Source organism: Arvicanthis niloticus, chromosome 1, assembly GCF_011762505.2.
Source record: "Arvicanthis niloticus isolate mArvNil1 chromosome 1, mArvNil1.pat.X, whole genome shotgun sequence".
Lineage (NCBI taxonomy): Eukaryota > Metazoa > Chordata > Mammalia > Rodentia > Muridae > Arvicanthis > Arvicanthis niloticus.
In genome coordinates, this window is record NC_047658.1 from 165,205,854 (window position 1) to 165,222,797 (window position 16,944).

The 16,944-nt window shown below is 45.6% G+C and overlaps 1 protein-coding gene across 1 annotated transcript in view; it reads left to right on the plus strand.

The window, feature by feature from the left end:
* Positions 1 to 11,510: 11,510 nt before the first annotated feature.
* The window catches only part of Slc18a2 (solute carrier family 18 member A2), a 34,406-nt gene continuing 28,972 nt past the window's right edge, over positions 11,511 to 16,944 (plus strand). The window contains exons 1-3 of the mRNA XM_034494887.2: positions 11,511 to 11,655; positions 11,954 to 12,081; positions 13,468 to 13,819. Coding sequence (XP_034350778.1) covers positions 11,961 to 12,081; positions 13,468 to 13,819 — 473 coding nt within the window. The 5' untranslated portion in view covers positions 11,511 to 11,655; positions 11,954 to 11,960. The remainder of the gene's footprint in view (positions 11,656 to 11,953; positions 12,082 to 13,467; positions 13,820 to 16,944) is intronic.

The following is a 16,944-nucleotide window of genomic DNA, read 5'->3' on the forward strand; positions in this document are numbered from 1 at the left end:
GCCGGGGAAGGGTGAGGAACCCAAACATTAAGTCAGTTTAATAGTTTCAGGGCATGTCAACACAGCCCAGGTCACATGCAGAGAGGGCAGGGAAACACTTCACCAGGAAGAGATACAGGTTCACCATTTTCTTACAACTTATCTGTGTTTTAATCTAGGGCAGAAGTGATAAGTGCAGGTCAGTTTGGCAAAAAGGAAATAAGACTGACTGCCGGAAGTCACAGTGGCATGAAGAAAGGTCTGAGTGGTGGAGAAAAGCACAGGGTGCAGAAATAGACACCCAGGAGTGAGAACACGGTAAGCAGAGGAGAACAAGAGACTGGAAGCTGAAGGTGTGGGCAGGAGTTGTTGGGGGGGGGGGTCGGTGAAGGAGGTGATGGCAAGATTGAGTTCCTCATGCTAAGGTGCTAGGGTTTGTACAGACACCTGAAGCCCTGTGAGAGCCCAAGGGGCTGATCAGAGTTGAGATGAGGACAGGTGACAGATTAAGATGGGCAGCGGACAGGCCTGGAGTTCTAACATTGTCTCAAGTGAAGCCACTGAGAGGGGTTAGACAGTAACTTCGCCACCAGAGGTCATGCTGCTCTTTGGCTGGGTAAGCATTGGGTAGCTGGAGCAGGGAAGACTGTGGCAGCTTCTGGAGAGCAGAGGAGGGAACAAACAGCCCAGGGGGTGTCGTGTGGCCCCTCACAGATCTCAATTCCAGCAAATATCCTCAGACAGGTTAGCAATGCTATTAAAGTCACCGAACCCGGAGACCCGAGTTTGCAGATAATGCCGCACGAAGCAGGTAGATTCGGTGATTGGATTATTAAATTACAGCATCTGTGACTTAATTTTATTGGCCGTCAGCGAGGCATCCGTCAAACAAATTGACATTTGCTTTACCAGTCCCTCTTAAAGTCAGAACAATTGATTTGGTTACATTTTATATACAAGGTTTACTTTCCCCGGAGTAACGGCCTCAGAAAAGCAGAAGAGCATGAAATACACTCTTTAAAGTTGTAATTCTCTTTATTTATACTAAACAACTGTTAGAGTTAGTATCATAGAACAAAACAAACAAAACAACAAAATACCCTCTTGTTAAATAGGCCGAACCTGGCTGAGACCGGCTGGTGCCTTGGAAGAAAAGTGAAGTCGGCTACTGTCACAAGTAAATAAACTTCTTCAAGCGGAGAAAGTTGATGCTCTTGTTTCTGTTTACACTCGTGGAGCTTTTGTTCGGATATTCTATGGTTGTTGAGAACCAATCCCTGGAAGGGGTTCTATGATCTCCACACATGCTTCATACATGCGAAATAAATAAAATACGAAGCAATTATTTAAAAGAATGTCTCCTAGAGATGCTATAACGTTGACATCATTTTTAAAAAGTAGTTGCTATTGTTGTACTCTGTATTCTAAATTATATGGCTACTGAGTTACATAAGATATTTTCATACAAGGATTTAATGTGCTTTGAACAGTTCTTCTCCACAATGCATACTTCCTTTCCCATCCATTCCTCCTGTCGTTAGTGGAGGAGGAGGAAATCCCTTTGTCCTCCTAGACAGTTTGGCCTCTACCTGGGCCCAGGTGGTTTCTGTACTCAGTGAAGTGAAATGCTCTCTGTAACCGTGACTGCACGGTGGAAGTCTGGGGACAGAGACGGCAATCCCTAGAGCATCTAGCATAACCAAATTGTTCAACCAGGGATCCTGATGTGGTAGTCAGAAAGCAAGAGTAAGTGCCTGAATTTGGATCTTTAGAACCCATGTCACCAGCAGCATACAACAACTAACACCTGTAAACTCAGCGTGCGACGGCAAGAGACAGCTGGATCCTGGAAGCTCATGAACCAGCTGACCAGCTAGCTGGTCTATGGTCAAAACTCCAGGCTCATGAGAGACTTTGTCCCAAATGAGAGTAAAAGGTTCCTGAAGACTAGTTGACACTTTAGGTTGTTTTCCTGTCTCCTCAAATGCACGACCCACACATGTTCCCAAACCCACATATGCTCCCAAACCCACACATGTTTCCATACCCATTTATGCACCCTCACCTACACATACACCCACATTTGCACCCATACCTGCATGTGAACCCATACACAGACATATACCTACACATATAGACATACATTCACCCACAACTACATACATATCCAAACCCACACATGCACATGCAAGACAAACATGGCCATCTGACAGTCCAAACATTGTCCTTTAATTTTTATTCTTCTTTCATATATTATATTCCAACTGCAGTTTCCCCTCCTCCCCCTCCTCCAAGGTCCTCCCCTCCCTCTCCTATCTCCCCCAGATCTACCCTTCTGCTTTCCCTCAGAAAAGGGCAGGCCTCCCAGAGACATAAATCAAACATGGCCTATTGAACTGCAATAAGACTAGGCACATATTATCACATCAAGATGAGGCAACCCAGTGGAAGGAACAGGGTCCCACAAGCACACCAAAGAGTCAGAGACAGACAGCCCCCACTCCCATTGTCAGAAATCCCACAAGAACAGCAAGTTACTCAGCCATAACATATATGCTGAGGACCTAGTTCAGACCCCTACAGGCTCCCTGACATCTACAAGCCCCCATGAGAGTCCCAGCCACTTGATAGTCTCTTTTAAATTGTAGTTTCTCTATTCAGACAGCTGCTTACTGTAGAACTTTCCAGAATCTCTATTCTAAACAGTAAAGATTTATAAAGGAAGGAAAAGAGAAGAAAAGAAAAAAAAGAAAAGAAAAAAAAAAAAAAAACTGCTCTACCTAAGAGTCTTTTGCCTTTGGCCAGATACAGACCTGATTTTGCTTGTGATCCTTCTCACTGGTCTGGCTTGACCCTGAGAGGCCCCTTGGAGATTTCCCTCTGTGTTTCCTGTGCTTAGCACTGCCCACTCCACACATAACACCCTTCAGGGTATCCAGAGTCAATGGCTCTTTTGGTGGAAGCATTGGGCTGTCTTCATACAGAGACAGCCGAGTGCACCAAGCCCACCATGACCAAGGACTGCTTCTTTATTTGTATTTATTCCTTCTCACACTCAAAACTCTCATCCTCCTGACCCTCCTACACCTCCTGTGAGCTTGATCCATTTGTGCAGTGCTACCTTGTGTGTCTCACAGGTGCCACCTGCCTGGAGACTCTGGAGAGGCTCCCACTGGATTCCTCTCCCAGACAAGTATGAACTTGTCTTTCTTCATACTCAAGTTTAAACTGCAGCAGAGACATGTGGCTCCAGCATGTCCTGGCTTCTCAGTGAGCATCTCCTTTCATTCCTAAGAGTCCCTTCTCTTGCAAAGGTCACATCCTCAAACCTGTGTCTTCCCTCAAACTGTGACCCAGAATGAGTTCTTCCTTCCTTAAGCCGTCAGTGTTTGGTCACAAGGATAAGAAAACAAATGAATAGGAAAGCAATACGCCCTGTATACGTCTTTTCTTCTCCATGTGTGCCTATGATAAAGTTTAATTTCTCATAAATTAAGCATAGTAAGATTAACAATATTAACTCGAGAAATAGAACCATTAAGACAAATAACATCATACATCATCTCAAAATATCTTAATGCAGGTTCACATCCTTTTTATGACGATGGTAGATGCTGCTGCAGGGGACAGCCTGGTAGCTTCTCTGTGGCATCTTTGGATCCTCAGCACTTCTTCTCTCGGGCCCCGTGGTTATTGAATGCATATGCTACGAGGCTGCTTCTTAGCCATTTGATGACTGGGTGCCTATTATTTGGCTGACCATCTGGTGGACAGTGTACACACATACACACACTGGGCAAAAGATGACTCAGACCTCTGGCTAGATAAGACTTCACCAAACTTCTTGGAATGGTGGATAACTGAAAAATTATGAGTTGCTTATTTCTGGAAATTTCCACTGAACTTTTCTTTCCAGACCACAGTTGGCCACTGATAACTAAAAACCCACAAAAGAAGCTTGAATTTGAAAGGACTCTTAGATGTATTGTCATAGAAACTGTTAACTTAGCTCCCCATTTACACCATTTACACACACACACACACACATGTCCCCTGTGGTAGCCTGAACATAAAATGCTCCCCTGGTTCCCAGGCTCATGTGTGTGAACCCTTGGTCTCTAGGTGTCAACACTGTTTTGGTAGTTGTGGAACTGTGAAGAGATAGAATCTGTCTATAGTGGGTCCCTGGGAGCCAGCCTTGAAGTTTTGCAGCTTGGCCTGACTTCCTGTCTCACTTTACTTCCTGATTTGTACACTTAAACAAGCAGCCACCCAAGCTCCTGTGGCCTGAGTTGCCCACTGCCATGATGAACTGTATCCCTTCAAACTGTGAGCTGAAATAAATATCTCATCCTCCAAGTTGCTTCTTTGTATTTATTAGTCACAATATGAGGAAAATGACTAATATACCATGGAGCCTGTGGGGATTTTCTGGGACAGGTGAAAGAATAGTCCTGCTCAGATCTCTGCTCAGATTTCTGAGCAGGAACAGATGAGAAACCGAGGCACGTAAAAATTAGGTAGCACACGCAAGTTCATTCATATACATTGACACACCAGCTTTAAGTCAGTTCAGTAGATCTCAAATAATGTCTGATTAAAATAAATAAATAAACACGCTGTCTGGATTGTCAATATACTTTACTATCTCTAAATCTTGAGATTTAAAGTCAAAGCCAACCCTGGTGGAACTTCTGTGTTCTCTTAGTCTCTAACACCTGGAAAGAGGATAAGAAGGTAGAAGTTGGGGTGAAAGTGGGACTCTAAGCCAGCCTCTCTGTGGGTGCTAAAGAAGCAAGGACCGTGCTCTGGAACGTCGGAGGTGAAAAGGCAGAGTCCCCTGGCATGACCCCTGAGAAGACAGAGAGTTCATCGTGATCATTCATCTTGAGCAGAAGATGAATTAATATTGTAAGCGTTTCTCACAGAGAAGGCCTTTCTGGAGTACTGTCTGTGAACTCATAGCTTCCCAGAGAAGTAACATTAGGGCTGATAACTGAGAGCTGGAAGGCAACTAGGAAAAGAAGAAGAACTTCCCAGAAAGAGGGAAAGGATGTACAAAGGCCAGAGGCAGAGAAACAGAAGAACCAGGAAGGCTTGGAGGTAAGACAGTCACCCTTTCTATTGTTCCACAACATGTCTGACACAGGAATTTAAGGCTGTGTAATGGCTATTCCTGGTTGTCAACTTGACTGTATCTGGAATGAACTACAAATCCAGAATTGGAAGGTTTTCCTGTGATCTTGATCTTGAGGCTGGGAGATACAAGTTTCTGATCTGGATCTTGGCATGGAGATCTTGAGGCATAGTGGCTATGAACCCCAGGAGATCAAGGCAAGGAGATCTCTGAGTTCAAGTCATCTGGGATAAAGCAAGTCCCAGATCCTGGTGTGGTGGTGCACATCTTTAATCCGGTCCTCACCTTCTGCTGGAGATCTACATAAGGACATTGGAAGTAGGAATATTTGCTCTTTCTCCTGCTTGTATTTACCTGCCAGCACATCTTTTGGAATCTACTAGCTTTGGGGGACTGAGCAACTACTAGATCTTTGACTTCCCATTCACAGCTGACCATTGTTGGGGAGCTGGACTACAGACTGTAAGTCATAACAAATTTCCTTACTATATAGAGACTGTCCATAAGTTCTGTGACTCTAGAGAACCCTGACTAATACAGAATAAAAAGGTTTATTTTGGATCTCTGTCCAGAGAAATGGAGTTCACCATGACAGGGAAGGCAGGAACATGAAGTGTCTATTCACATTGCATTCATAGACTGGAAGACATGAGATGATCACTGACATGTGCCTTCTACATATTCAGGACACCTTAACAGTATCATTAAAGCTCAGGGTAGGCCTTCTGGGAGTGAAACATCTCTAGACACCCTCCTAGACTCTCCCAGAGGCATGCTTTTGATGCTAAATCCATCAAGGTTCACAATGAAGCTTTGCCATCACAGCTTGACTTCTTGTCAACTTGATACCTGATATATCGCTTTTAATATCATGACACCCTACCTCTGGTCTTCTGAGGCTCATACACATCTTCTAATAAAAAAAAAAAAAACACACATTTGGTTCTTCTGGCAATCTCTAAATTGTGGTAGTTTGAATATACTTGGCTCAGGGAGTGCATTATTAGAAGGTGTTGTCTTACCGGAGTAGATACAGCCTTGTTGGAGTGGGTGTGGTTTTGTTGGAGGAAGTGTGTCTTTATGGGTGTGGCTTTGAGACCCTCATCCTAACTGCCTAGAAGCCAGTCTTTCTCCTAGTGGCCTTCAGATGAAGATGTAAAACCCTCAGCTCTTCCTGCACCATGTCTGCCTGGATGCTGCTGTGCTCCCACCTTGATGATAATGGACTGAACCTCTCATCCTGTAAGCCAGCCTCAATTAAATGTTTTCCTTATAAGAGTTGCCTTGGTCATGGTGTCTCTTCACAGCAATGGAAACCCTAACTAATACAAAAGTTTTAACAGTTCTAACGTTATTCAAAAGCCCAAACCCCAAATCTCTTTCAAAATGCAAGGCAAATATTGGGACCCCAACAAAATTACAAAACAAGATGAGATGACTTAGTCACTTGCTGCCAAGCCTAATGACCTATCTTCAGAACCCACATGGCAGAAGGAGAAAACAGAATTCCACACATCTGCCCTTCACATGTATACTGTGGCTGCATGTGTATGTGTGTGTGTGTGTGTGTGTGTGTGTGTATACATATGTGTGTGTGTGTATACACTAACTAACTAAGTAACCAACTAAATGAAGTGTAAAAAAAAAATCTCTGGGCATGATGGTACATGTCTTTAATCCCAGCACTTGGGAGGGAGAGACAGACAGTTCTCAAGGCTAGCTTTGCCTACATAATAAGTTCCAGGCCAGATAGAGCTAGAGGAAGACCCTGCCTACCTCAAAAAACAATTATAAAACAAGTTACATACTTCCAGTCTACAATGGCACAGAATAAGCATTCCTGTCCCACAAGAGATGAAAGGGGCATAAAAGGAAAGATTGACCCAAAGTAGGACAAGTTATCTACTGCCACCACCACTATGCCTTTCCCACCACGGTGAACTGTATCCTTCTGAACTGTGAGCCAAAAGTGTCTGGTTGTCTCTAAGGCAAACACTAAACATCATGGCTCCATGAGCAATATCTAAGGCCTTTCTTGGCACCATCAGGGCTCCGACAGCCTTGGGTGGTCCCTCACTTCTATCTCTGCCTCCTGCAGCACATGAGATCTCTGTCTTAAGCTAGCTCAACTTCACGTTTGCAGCTTTCCTTGGTGGACATTGTCCTGGCATCTCCAACAATCCCCATCACAAGTTAGACTCTGTGTCCTTTCAAGGCATCCTTTCAGGATACACATTGCTTTCCACAATTGCCTCATATGACACTGTTAGATTAGGCTGCTGGTTCATGGTGCTACCTGGCTCTTCTATCACAGTTGTAGCAGACTCTGTGTGCCTGAAGAAGGCTTGCAATGGCTGAAGATGGGAAAGCACTTGCCTAAGTGGTCATGTTGGAGCTGGAACCTCTTTGGTCTTAGCTTAGGCTCTCTCCTTTGAAATTAATTTCCTTGTTTACAAGATGGAGCTTTGGTGGGTGGGGTCCTGCCTTCAAGGCACCTCTCCTATTATCCTAATGAAGAGTTCTAGGTCAATCTGTAACTTATAGCTATTTCTCTGAGCCTTCATCACCAGCGACTTCAAGTTCAGTCACACTCCTTTCCTTGCTAAGCTTCACATTTTCGGGTCTTTCTCTTCTACTTGTCCTCCTCTCCCACTAAAACCCAGATAAAAGCAAGGAGTGGTAACCATAAAAAATTAGCCCATTTGTGATAGAATTTGGCTTCAGTCAATTCCTTAGGACATGGGAAGAACATGTCTAGATTCTTTACTAGAATAAAACATAAATGTTCCCTAGTCTAGTAGAAGTGTTGTTCTCTTAAAAAGCTCCTGAGTCACCACGTTACTTGTCTATATTTCTTTCAGTATTCTGGTATTCTAGGCTTCCACCAGAATGGCTCCTGTAGTTCTGCTTACAGGATTCTAGGACTTTATGGGTCTGAAATTCCAAACTCTTTCACATTCTTCCTGCAAAGGGTTCCAAAAGCTTAAGAACCACATGGTCCTGGTTTATAACAAAAATAACCCCACTTCTGATACCAATTTCCTGATACCAGTTAGTGTTTGCTTTCCCATGACTGTGATAAAAACACCTGACAAAAGCTACTTCAGGAAGGAAGGTTTGTTTGGGCTCACAGTTAAAAGGCACACATACAGACCATCACGGTGGGAAAAGCATGGTGACAGGAGCAAGAAGCATTTGGTCTTGGTCATGGTGTATCCACAGACAGGGAATAGACACAGGTGAATGCTGCTGTTCTATTCACTTTCCTATTTAAATTGAGTTTATGGCTCTAACCCCCCACAGAATCTAACTCTGACAATCTTACTATCAAAGTGCTCTAAGTCATAAAAGAACTATGGACATTAATCAGAAAGGACAATATCGGTGTCTCATTAATCAAGGCAATACACATTATTTATTTAATTATTGCCATGGTTTTATTTTGCTTTGTTTTTGAGGTAGAATCTCACAAATTATCAAAGGTTGTCACTGAATTCTTGATCCTCTTGTGTCAGTATCCCAAGTCCTGGGAGTTCAGAGGTGTACCACCACACATGCCGAGAGTAATATACCTCTAGTTCAGTTTTTCTTTCATGTTTAATAATTATTTGTTAAATTCACATTATATGCAGGATGTCATTGACAATCAGTAACCACTAATAATTATAATCACACCATCCTGAAAGGAACTGATATGTTTAGACCCTTATGGCCATAAGAAAAAAATTGAAGTTAATGCACTACTCATATATTTCAGTTCACATAATAGATGAGGAGGTGAACAACAGAATTAAATGTCAGAAACATCAAAGTAGGATATAATTTTGTTGGGAGCTAAGCAAGAACACTTTGAAGTTGTAAAGCATATGCTATTTTAGTTTCCCTTGTTGCTGTGACAAAGCGCTTTCACAAAAGTAACTTAAGGCTTATAGTTCACACTGTGGGGAAGTCAAGGCAGAAGAGACTTGAATCAACTGTCACATGACATTCTTGGTAAGAGCATAGAGCAATGAATCCAGGATTCCCAACATAGGGAATGGTACTGCCCACATTAGGCGAATCTTCTTACCTCAGTTAATACAATCAAGACAATCCTTTACACACATGCCAACAAGGTCAACCTAATTTAGATTTTTTTAATTGTGATTCCCTTCTGGAGTGATTTTACATTGTCTCAAGCTTATAAAAGTAACCAACCCAGGACACAGTGTATATTTTTTAACTGCTAAAGAGAAACATGTTTGCTTTTCTAAAATCCTATTGAGTGGTATTGCATTTTTCATAACATTTATATTCCACTGGATACATTTTAAAAATCAGTATAATAGTTTTATATATACATGCTAGTATTTATAATATATCCTAAAATATTTTTATTTGTGATTACAGAAACCATTTCAGATACTGACTTAAAATGGATAAGATAACTTTATTTTTTAAAGGATTTTCTTGGGGTTCCTTTGGAGAGATCTCAGCAGCTAAGAGCACTTGGTTCAGTTCTCAGCACCTACATGGTGGCTCACTTTCCAGATCAGATGCTCTCTTCTGGCCACCTATAGTACTACAGGTGTGCGTGGTACACATATGTAGACAAAACACTCATACACAGAAAAAAAACATTTTAAATATTTAAACAGAGATTTGGGGGATATCGGAAAAGTTTGAAACCTCCATGTAGGCAGAGCTCTATGTGTCTGGTATGCTCCCTGGAACCACATTTCTCTAATTAGCTGGGCTGGAGTTTTGTGTTGTTTCTTGTGCCTCCTCCCCCATTATGAAGTGGCTACTAGTTATAAATACTTGAATGAGATGATGTGGTCTCCTCTGGTCATTAATGTTTCACGAGCACCCACCATGGAGCTAGCTGGAGTTGGTAGCACTCAGCTGGCTGAATGGATGCTTGGGCTCCTTGTGTTCCCCACACGTGCTGAGGGCTATTCAGACTAATTCTTGCTGCTACCCAGCAGGAGGTCCAGTGGATATCCACATTTCAGAGCTGGGAGAAACAAAGTGAGGAAAGCCTGTATAACCTGCCAGAGCTCAGTAATCAAGGCAATATCAGATTGGGGTCTGGCATGTGGTGAGAGTGTTTACATGCCATAAATCACTGACCCTGTGATTCAAGTCAGAGTCTTTAGGTTCAAAAGCTTCAAAGCCAACGGGCTGGGGCGGCAGCCCAGGAATTCCATCTCTCTACAGTCAGCTTAGTTTTCTGCCATCTGCTCTCTCCTCCTGAGTGGGTCTCCATCTCCCTCCTTGTTTAATATTTAAGTTACACACATTCCGAGATATCAGAGACCTGTGTCACTGACCTACTTTTCCCATCCACACATCTTTTATAATGGGGGGAGGGTAACGGTGGGAAGCACAGGGGGTCTCTCTCTAAAGGAAAGAGAAGCAGAGAGAGCAGGGAGGAGCGCACACCACAAGGCTGCTCCTAGCAGGCTCCTGCTGACAAGAGAGGAGCATTAATAAAACAAGGCCAGACCCCTCTGCTGAGAGCCTGCGACAGTAACAAGGATGTTAAGTGGCTAAGAACACAGCTCTGACCCCTCTGACCCACAGAAGGGCCTCAGAAAGCACTCCTCCTCCTCGTGTGTGTGTGTGTGTGTGTTTCTCTACTGTCTATCACAGGAGTATTCTTAACGGAAGATATTGTACAGAGAAGGTCGGTTGCTCAGGTGCTCCGCCTGGCTTAACCAATTCATTCACATCCCAGACATAGCACAGAGGGCAGAAACCTCCTTTAACAAGGCGTCATGGACACTTTGCCACACACTCACTTAGTTCTAGGCAATGCTGCCCACCCACAGGTGCTCTCGGTGCCAGCAGAGTCAGTCCGAAGCAGGTTGCTCTCAACTGAGAGTCTTCACTTCCCACTCCCGTTTCATCTTTGTCCCCTTTCCCCTGTTTCCTTCTCACCTGAAGGTGCCCAGAGTTCTAGACTCCTAGTTGCATTCTGACCCTGGATCTATCGATGGGAAAGGGGGCATGGTGAGATGCAAGTATCTGCCTTGGTTCCCAACATTTTCCTGGGGCACACCCCACAGCCTTCATTCACATCTCCTTGGACCACTTTGTGAAGCTCAGAGACCCATACGATTTCTTCTGAGCATTCTGGCCACGCCTGAGCATAGAAGAAAGCCCGAGTGTCTGCACACCCTTGGCCTTGATTTTTGTCAGGATCTTTGACTCCTTGTCCTGGGCTCCTATGGCTGTGTTCTAGAGCCCCTGCGGTTTCCTTCTCAATACCCCTTTCCCCTCCTCCCCCGCAGACGTCCCCAGAGTCCGATAGGGTGGGCGCGTGACGGCAGCCAGTTCGGGGACCAGAGGCGGCTCTGGGTGGGCGGAGGCCAGTGTCCCAGCTCCCCCCCTCCGCCCCCTCTCAGCGCTGTCCGTGACGTCAGAGCCGGACTGGGTAAACTGAGCAGGGCTCTGGGGCGCTGGGGCGGAGAAGACCTGGAGCAGCGGGGAGGCACGGACTGAGACCTGGGCAGTGTGGCGCTATAACTCTGCAGGCAGTCGCAGGCGAGCCGGAGGTACGCGAGGTTGGGGAGGACAGAGAACCCTCGGGGGTCCTCTAAGGCTCCGGGCGGGCTCCGGGGATCCTGGTACTCAGGGTGCGGCTGGGAGGGGCAGCGTCCCTGGGTTCCAGGTCTTGTCCCCGACGGCATTAGAGGCGCGCTCTTGGTGACGCTGGGACGCTATCCCGGCTCCTGAGGGGAGCGGGACACTCCCTGTCGTCCCGGGCCACCGCTGGTGATGCTCCTTGTGCTCCGGGTGGCGCGGGACTCCTGGCCGTCCTAGCCACTGACCGCACCCGCTCCCTCAACGCAGCAGAGCTATGGCCCTGAGCGATCTGGTGCTGCTGCGATGGCTGCGGGACGGCCGCCACTCGCGCAAGCTGATCCTATTCATCGTGTTCCTCGCGCTGCTGCTGGACAATATGCTGCTCACCGTCGTAGGTACGTATGGCTCGGGAGTGCCATCCATCCGATCTCCGTCTATGATACTGGGTCCCTAGTACCTCGTCCTCTGCACCCGGCACAGGTCCTTAGGAGCCGTCCCTGGCACTGGGTCCCCAACACCTTGTCCTCATCATCTAGAGCCCCAGGTGCCAGCATCCCCAGCCCAGCCGCAGGACCATATATTTCCTCCTGGGCAGCCTGTCCTCCGCACCCCACTTACCCTACTTTATCTGAGCAGCTCTGTCCGCCCAAAAGGTTGAAGAACACGCTTTGTAGAGAACGAAACAAAAACCCATCCTTGAACACGAGCCCTTCTCGCCCCTACTCCTGGGAGCTGCAACTTGTGGGTTCGTTTTCCTGGAGGTCAGGTCAAACCCTGTGACATCCGATAAGCCCCAGAAGTTGTGTTTCCTCCTGATAACTGCCTGCTTCCCTTTGCCCACTTTCACTGAGATGAAAAAGATTTCTGTCAAAATGGACCAGTGTGCTGAGTTGCTGCTGCCCTTTAGGACGTTCAGTGGCCAACAGTTGGTGGACCACTGAGTGAGCAAGTCACCATCTACCTCTGAGGTAAAGCAACCTACATCTAAGAGTATTTGATCTCAGAGTGCTTTGTGATGGAAGTGGGACCTAGTGACAGCACAAATCTCCCAAAACGACAAGTTGAGACCAGATGGCTCAAAACCAGGTCCCTTAGTCCCGCAAACTGAAAGGTATTCCACGTGCTCTTTTTGAAAACCAATTTTCAATGAAAAACAACAACAAAAATATTGGTTTTCCTCAGACCCTCAAGTGGTGAGTCATTTCCTCCTCCCCATTTGCAGAGTCGGGGAGCATCTTACTGTTGTTCTCAGCTCAGGAGAGTCAGCTGTGGGGTTCAGAGGCAGCTGGGGGTCCCAGTTGGCCTTCGTGGTTCTCATGTAGCCAGGCTTCTATAATGTTTACCACTTTGCTTTGCTGTGGTAGAATTCTATAGGATCCTGGAGGAGTGCTGCAAAATCTGCAGGTCACTCCGGGTCAGCAGTGACTTACTTCAGGCAGTGTTTTACCTTCTATCATATTCCTCTGAGGTAGTGCTATAATGAGAAACCATATAAATGACAGGCATCTCTGTATATGGGCACAGCCGCTACCCCACTGGCATAGTGGGACCCTTGACATTCTCTTTCTCTCCCTCTCCTACTCTCTCCTTCCTTCTCTCTCTCTCTCTCTCTCTCTCTCTCTCTCTCTCTCTCTCTCTCTCTCTCTGACTAAGCAGTGTTAAACTGTTGCAGAATGTTTCATCTTCTGGGTTTCATTTGGCTTTTCACACAACCTCACTTTTGACTGCTTTTGTCAAAGAAAGTTCTGACTTGTCTCTTCTCTCCCTGCCCTTGTCCCCAGTTCCCATCATTCCCAGCTACCTGTACAGCATTGAGCATGAGAAAAATGCCACGGAAATCCAGACCACCAGGCCAGTGCTCACAGCCTCCACCTCCGAAAGTTTCCACAGCATCTTCTCTTACTATGACAACTCTACCATGTTCACCGGGAATGCCACGGCAGGCCTTCCAGGAGGGCAGTCACACAAGGCTACCACCACACAGCACACTGTGACCAACACTACTGTCCCTTCTGACTGTCCCAGTGAAGACAAAGACCTTCTCAATGAGAATGTGCAAGTTGGGCTGCTGTTTGCCTCCAAAGCCACTGTCCAGCTCCTCACCAACCCATTCATAGGACTCCTGACCAACAGGTAGGCTGTGTGTCTCAGATGGAGAGTCGACACCCCTGCTTGCTCCCGGGGAAACGATCACCTGAGTCTGATGTCTTCATCCTCAGTAACAGAATTACATATTTACTCCATCTGTCCTTCCCTCTGTTGTCTTAAAGGTCTAAGATAGGAAACATGACCTAAGAAGGAAAAAAGCATAGGTTCTTCTAAATGTGTGGGTTTTTTTTTAAGTATATTTGCAACAGTCGCTCTTGGGTAGCAGAAGCTCGTCAGTGATCCCAGCCATCAAGGTCCTGTGACTTTCCACCTCTGCTATTGCTTAGAGAAAATTAAGGTTAGGGCTGGGTCTCTCTCTCTCTCTCTCTCTCTCTCTCTCTCTCTCTCTCTCTCTCTCTCTCTCTCTGTGTGTGTGTGTGTGTGTGTGTGTGTGTGTGTGTGTGTGTGTGTGTGTTTGCCTGGCATATACAAAGAAGTATTGGATACTGGGTTCAGTATCCAATGCTATATAAACTGGGCACTATGACTATAATCTCAGCACTCAGGAGAGAGAGGCAGGAGGATAATAAATTCCAGGTCAACTTTACTACATAGCAAATTTAAGGCTAGCCTGGGCTACATGTGACCCTACCTCAAAACAAAACAAAAAAAACCCACAACAAACAAGAAAAAGAAAGCTGAAAGCGAAGATGCTTTGTTTTAGGACTATCGTGATGAAGGACCTACTAGCTGCCCAGGTAGAATGTGGGGGAGATTGGTGACCCTGCTGCGTGGATGAAACTCTGAGCTGATGTGGAGATTCTGAGCTAGGACCTTTCCCCGCTGTTGGTCAAGCCATGCTTTCCACATGCTCCAAGAGACTGTTGTCTGAGAACCCAAGAGGCTGACATTAGTTTTGAGTTAATCTGGAGGCTATGAATTGCTTGGCATCTTTGTCTCTATTGCTGACAGCTATCCTGCAACTGTTCTCCAGCCAAGGTAGCCTGGATCTGCCTTGTACTTGGAGACTCCAAGCCCAGGGTACAGGCTTATGGGCAGTTCCTGAAGATGCCATCTGTGATGAGTGAGAGCTAGTGGAGTTAGTCGTAATCCCATCATGGAAGAGGCTGAAGACAAGTCTAGGATACAAGTAAATAGTAGTCCAGCCTTAGCTACATAAGCAAGATTCTGTCTCTTTTTAAAAAATGGTAGACAAGGGAGTGACCATCATTTCAGGCCCATAGCTGTAACACAGACAAGGACAAGAGCTTTGAGAATGAGATGATGCTAAGATCAGGGGCTGGGATTGTGGTCAGGCAGGGGTTCGAAGGTGAAGCTACAAGATCCCGAGGGCTAGGCCAGAGACAACTGGGTTTGACTGTGGGGCCAGTGAGTTACTTCAGATCCCAGAGGCACAATGAAGAAGAGTCTGAGAGCCCAGCAGTATGGAGCAGGTGTGGCTAGATGGTTTGTGGGGAAAAGTGGAAAATGTGGGCTGGTGCTGAAATGTTACAAAACATCCAAGATACCAACTAGAGCACGGAGCTAAACAAGACCCAGAGAGAGAGGAGTCTTGTGCCTCTCTGGGGTTCAGGATTTGTGGACAAAGGAGTCCTGGGGTAACCTCAGCAATTAGGGAGGGTGTGACAAGTCTTAATGCACCCCCCAAGACCAGCTGCGCTTGGGCATGTAGGCTGCTGCTGCTCTACTCACACTACTCACAGGGCGCTTGCTCCCTGTGGACTGGGTACTGCCACCGAGCCTGTGTTAACAACCCCAGGCTTTAGACAGTCCTCTTGTCTTCTGAGCAGTACTGCACGGCTTCCGTACAAAGCGTGGTAAGCAAATGAACCAGGCATGGCTGATTGTGCACCCACAGAGAAGCCCCATTATGGAGGTGACATTCTGCTGCTCCTCTGTTCTCCAGCACAAAACCAAACAGAGCTCAGGAGTCAAAGGCTTGTTTCTTTTCTTTTTCAAGACTGAGAGCACTTCTTTAAATGCATCTGGTATAATTACAGAAAAAACGGCTCAGGGTTTTGTGCTCTGACAGAGCAAACGGCTCAAAATGCTATATGGGAAAATTGAGGACATTATCGTAATAATGCCCTGCCATTCACTTGGGCGGGAATGTGACTAGTCACTGGGTAATACTTAGCCAACTTGCTGAAATGAGGTGAATATTCCAGGCTTCCAAATGGGAGCCACAAAAAGTTGCTCTTTCAAAATCTCAATCTTGTTTTTAATGTTTTACACACATCTCTGAGAAGCAGCTTGTTAAAATCAGTGAGACCTTTCCCTCTTAAAATCTCCCTTAGAGCTGTACAGCTGAGGCTCCTTAGGCTTGGGCCTCAGACTTTCTCCTAAGAAAATCCTGATTTTGCTTTGGGGTTTGTGAACTGTAGCGTATAATCTTAGGGTGAGAGATCCAGTTTGAAAATGAGCTCCAACAAAACCCCCGTTTGCCCTAGATATGCATTAAATTTAAAAAGTGATTGTTTGTTTGTTTGTTTTTGTTTCTGGTGTTGCCTGGGAACACAAAACTGCAAACGTTTTAATATTGACAGATGCAGAACAATCAGGTGAACTCTGTTCTCCCTTCAAAATGATTGCGGTTTGTATATTTTTTGAGTAGTGTCTAAGCTCAGGAGCTGCAGATTTAGAGACTTGCTGTTCCTCAGGTCACTCACAGGCTCTCCTCCCCTCCATGGTTCTGATGGAGACTAACAAAGAGGAACAAGTTCATGTGGTGGCTCCCCCAGTCTCCCTGGAAGGCGCTCCAAACAGTTTTGATGTAATTTGTTCAGATTTCAGTTACCAGCAAGAATGAGTCACATTTTCAATATCGTAAACAAATGTGTCTAAACCTACATTTCAATATTGACAGACATCTTTTTGACTAAATGCCATGTGTAACTCACATTTTGTGTTGTGAGCACACACCTCTAAATGGCATTGAATCTCGGTTCCTAGATTCCTGGCTAGAAGGTCATAAAAACAGTCTGTAGACTTTATCAGAAGCCTTTGTGCTACTCCTAGAATTTTAGAGGTAAAGGGGGTTATGGCACAGTAGGAAACAGTACTCACACACAACATGGCATGAACAGCATGCTGGTCAGACACAGACAGGTTTCATTTCTAAGATGTCTTATTTCCCTCTCCCGTTCTTT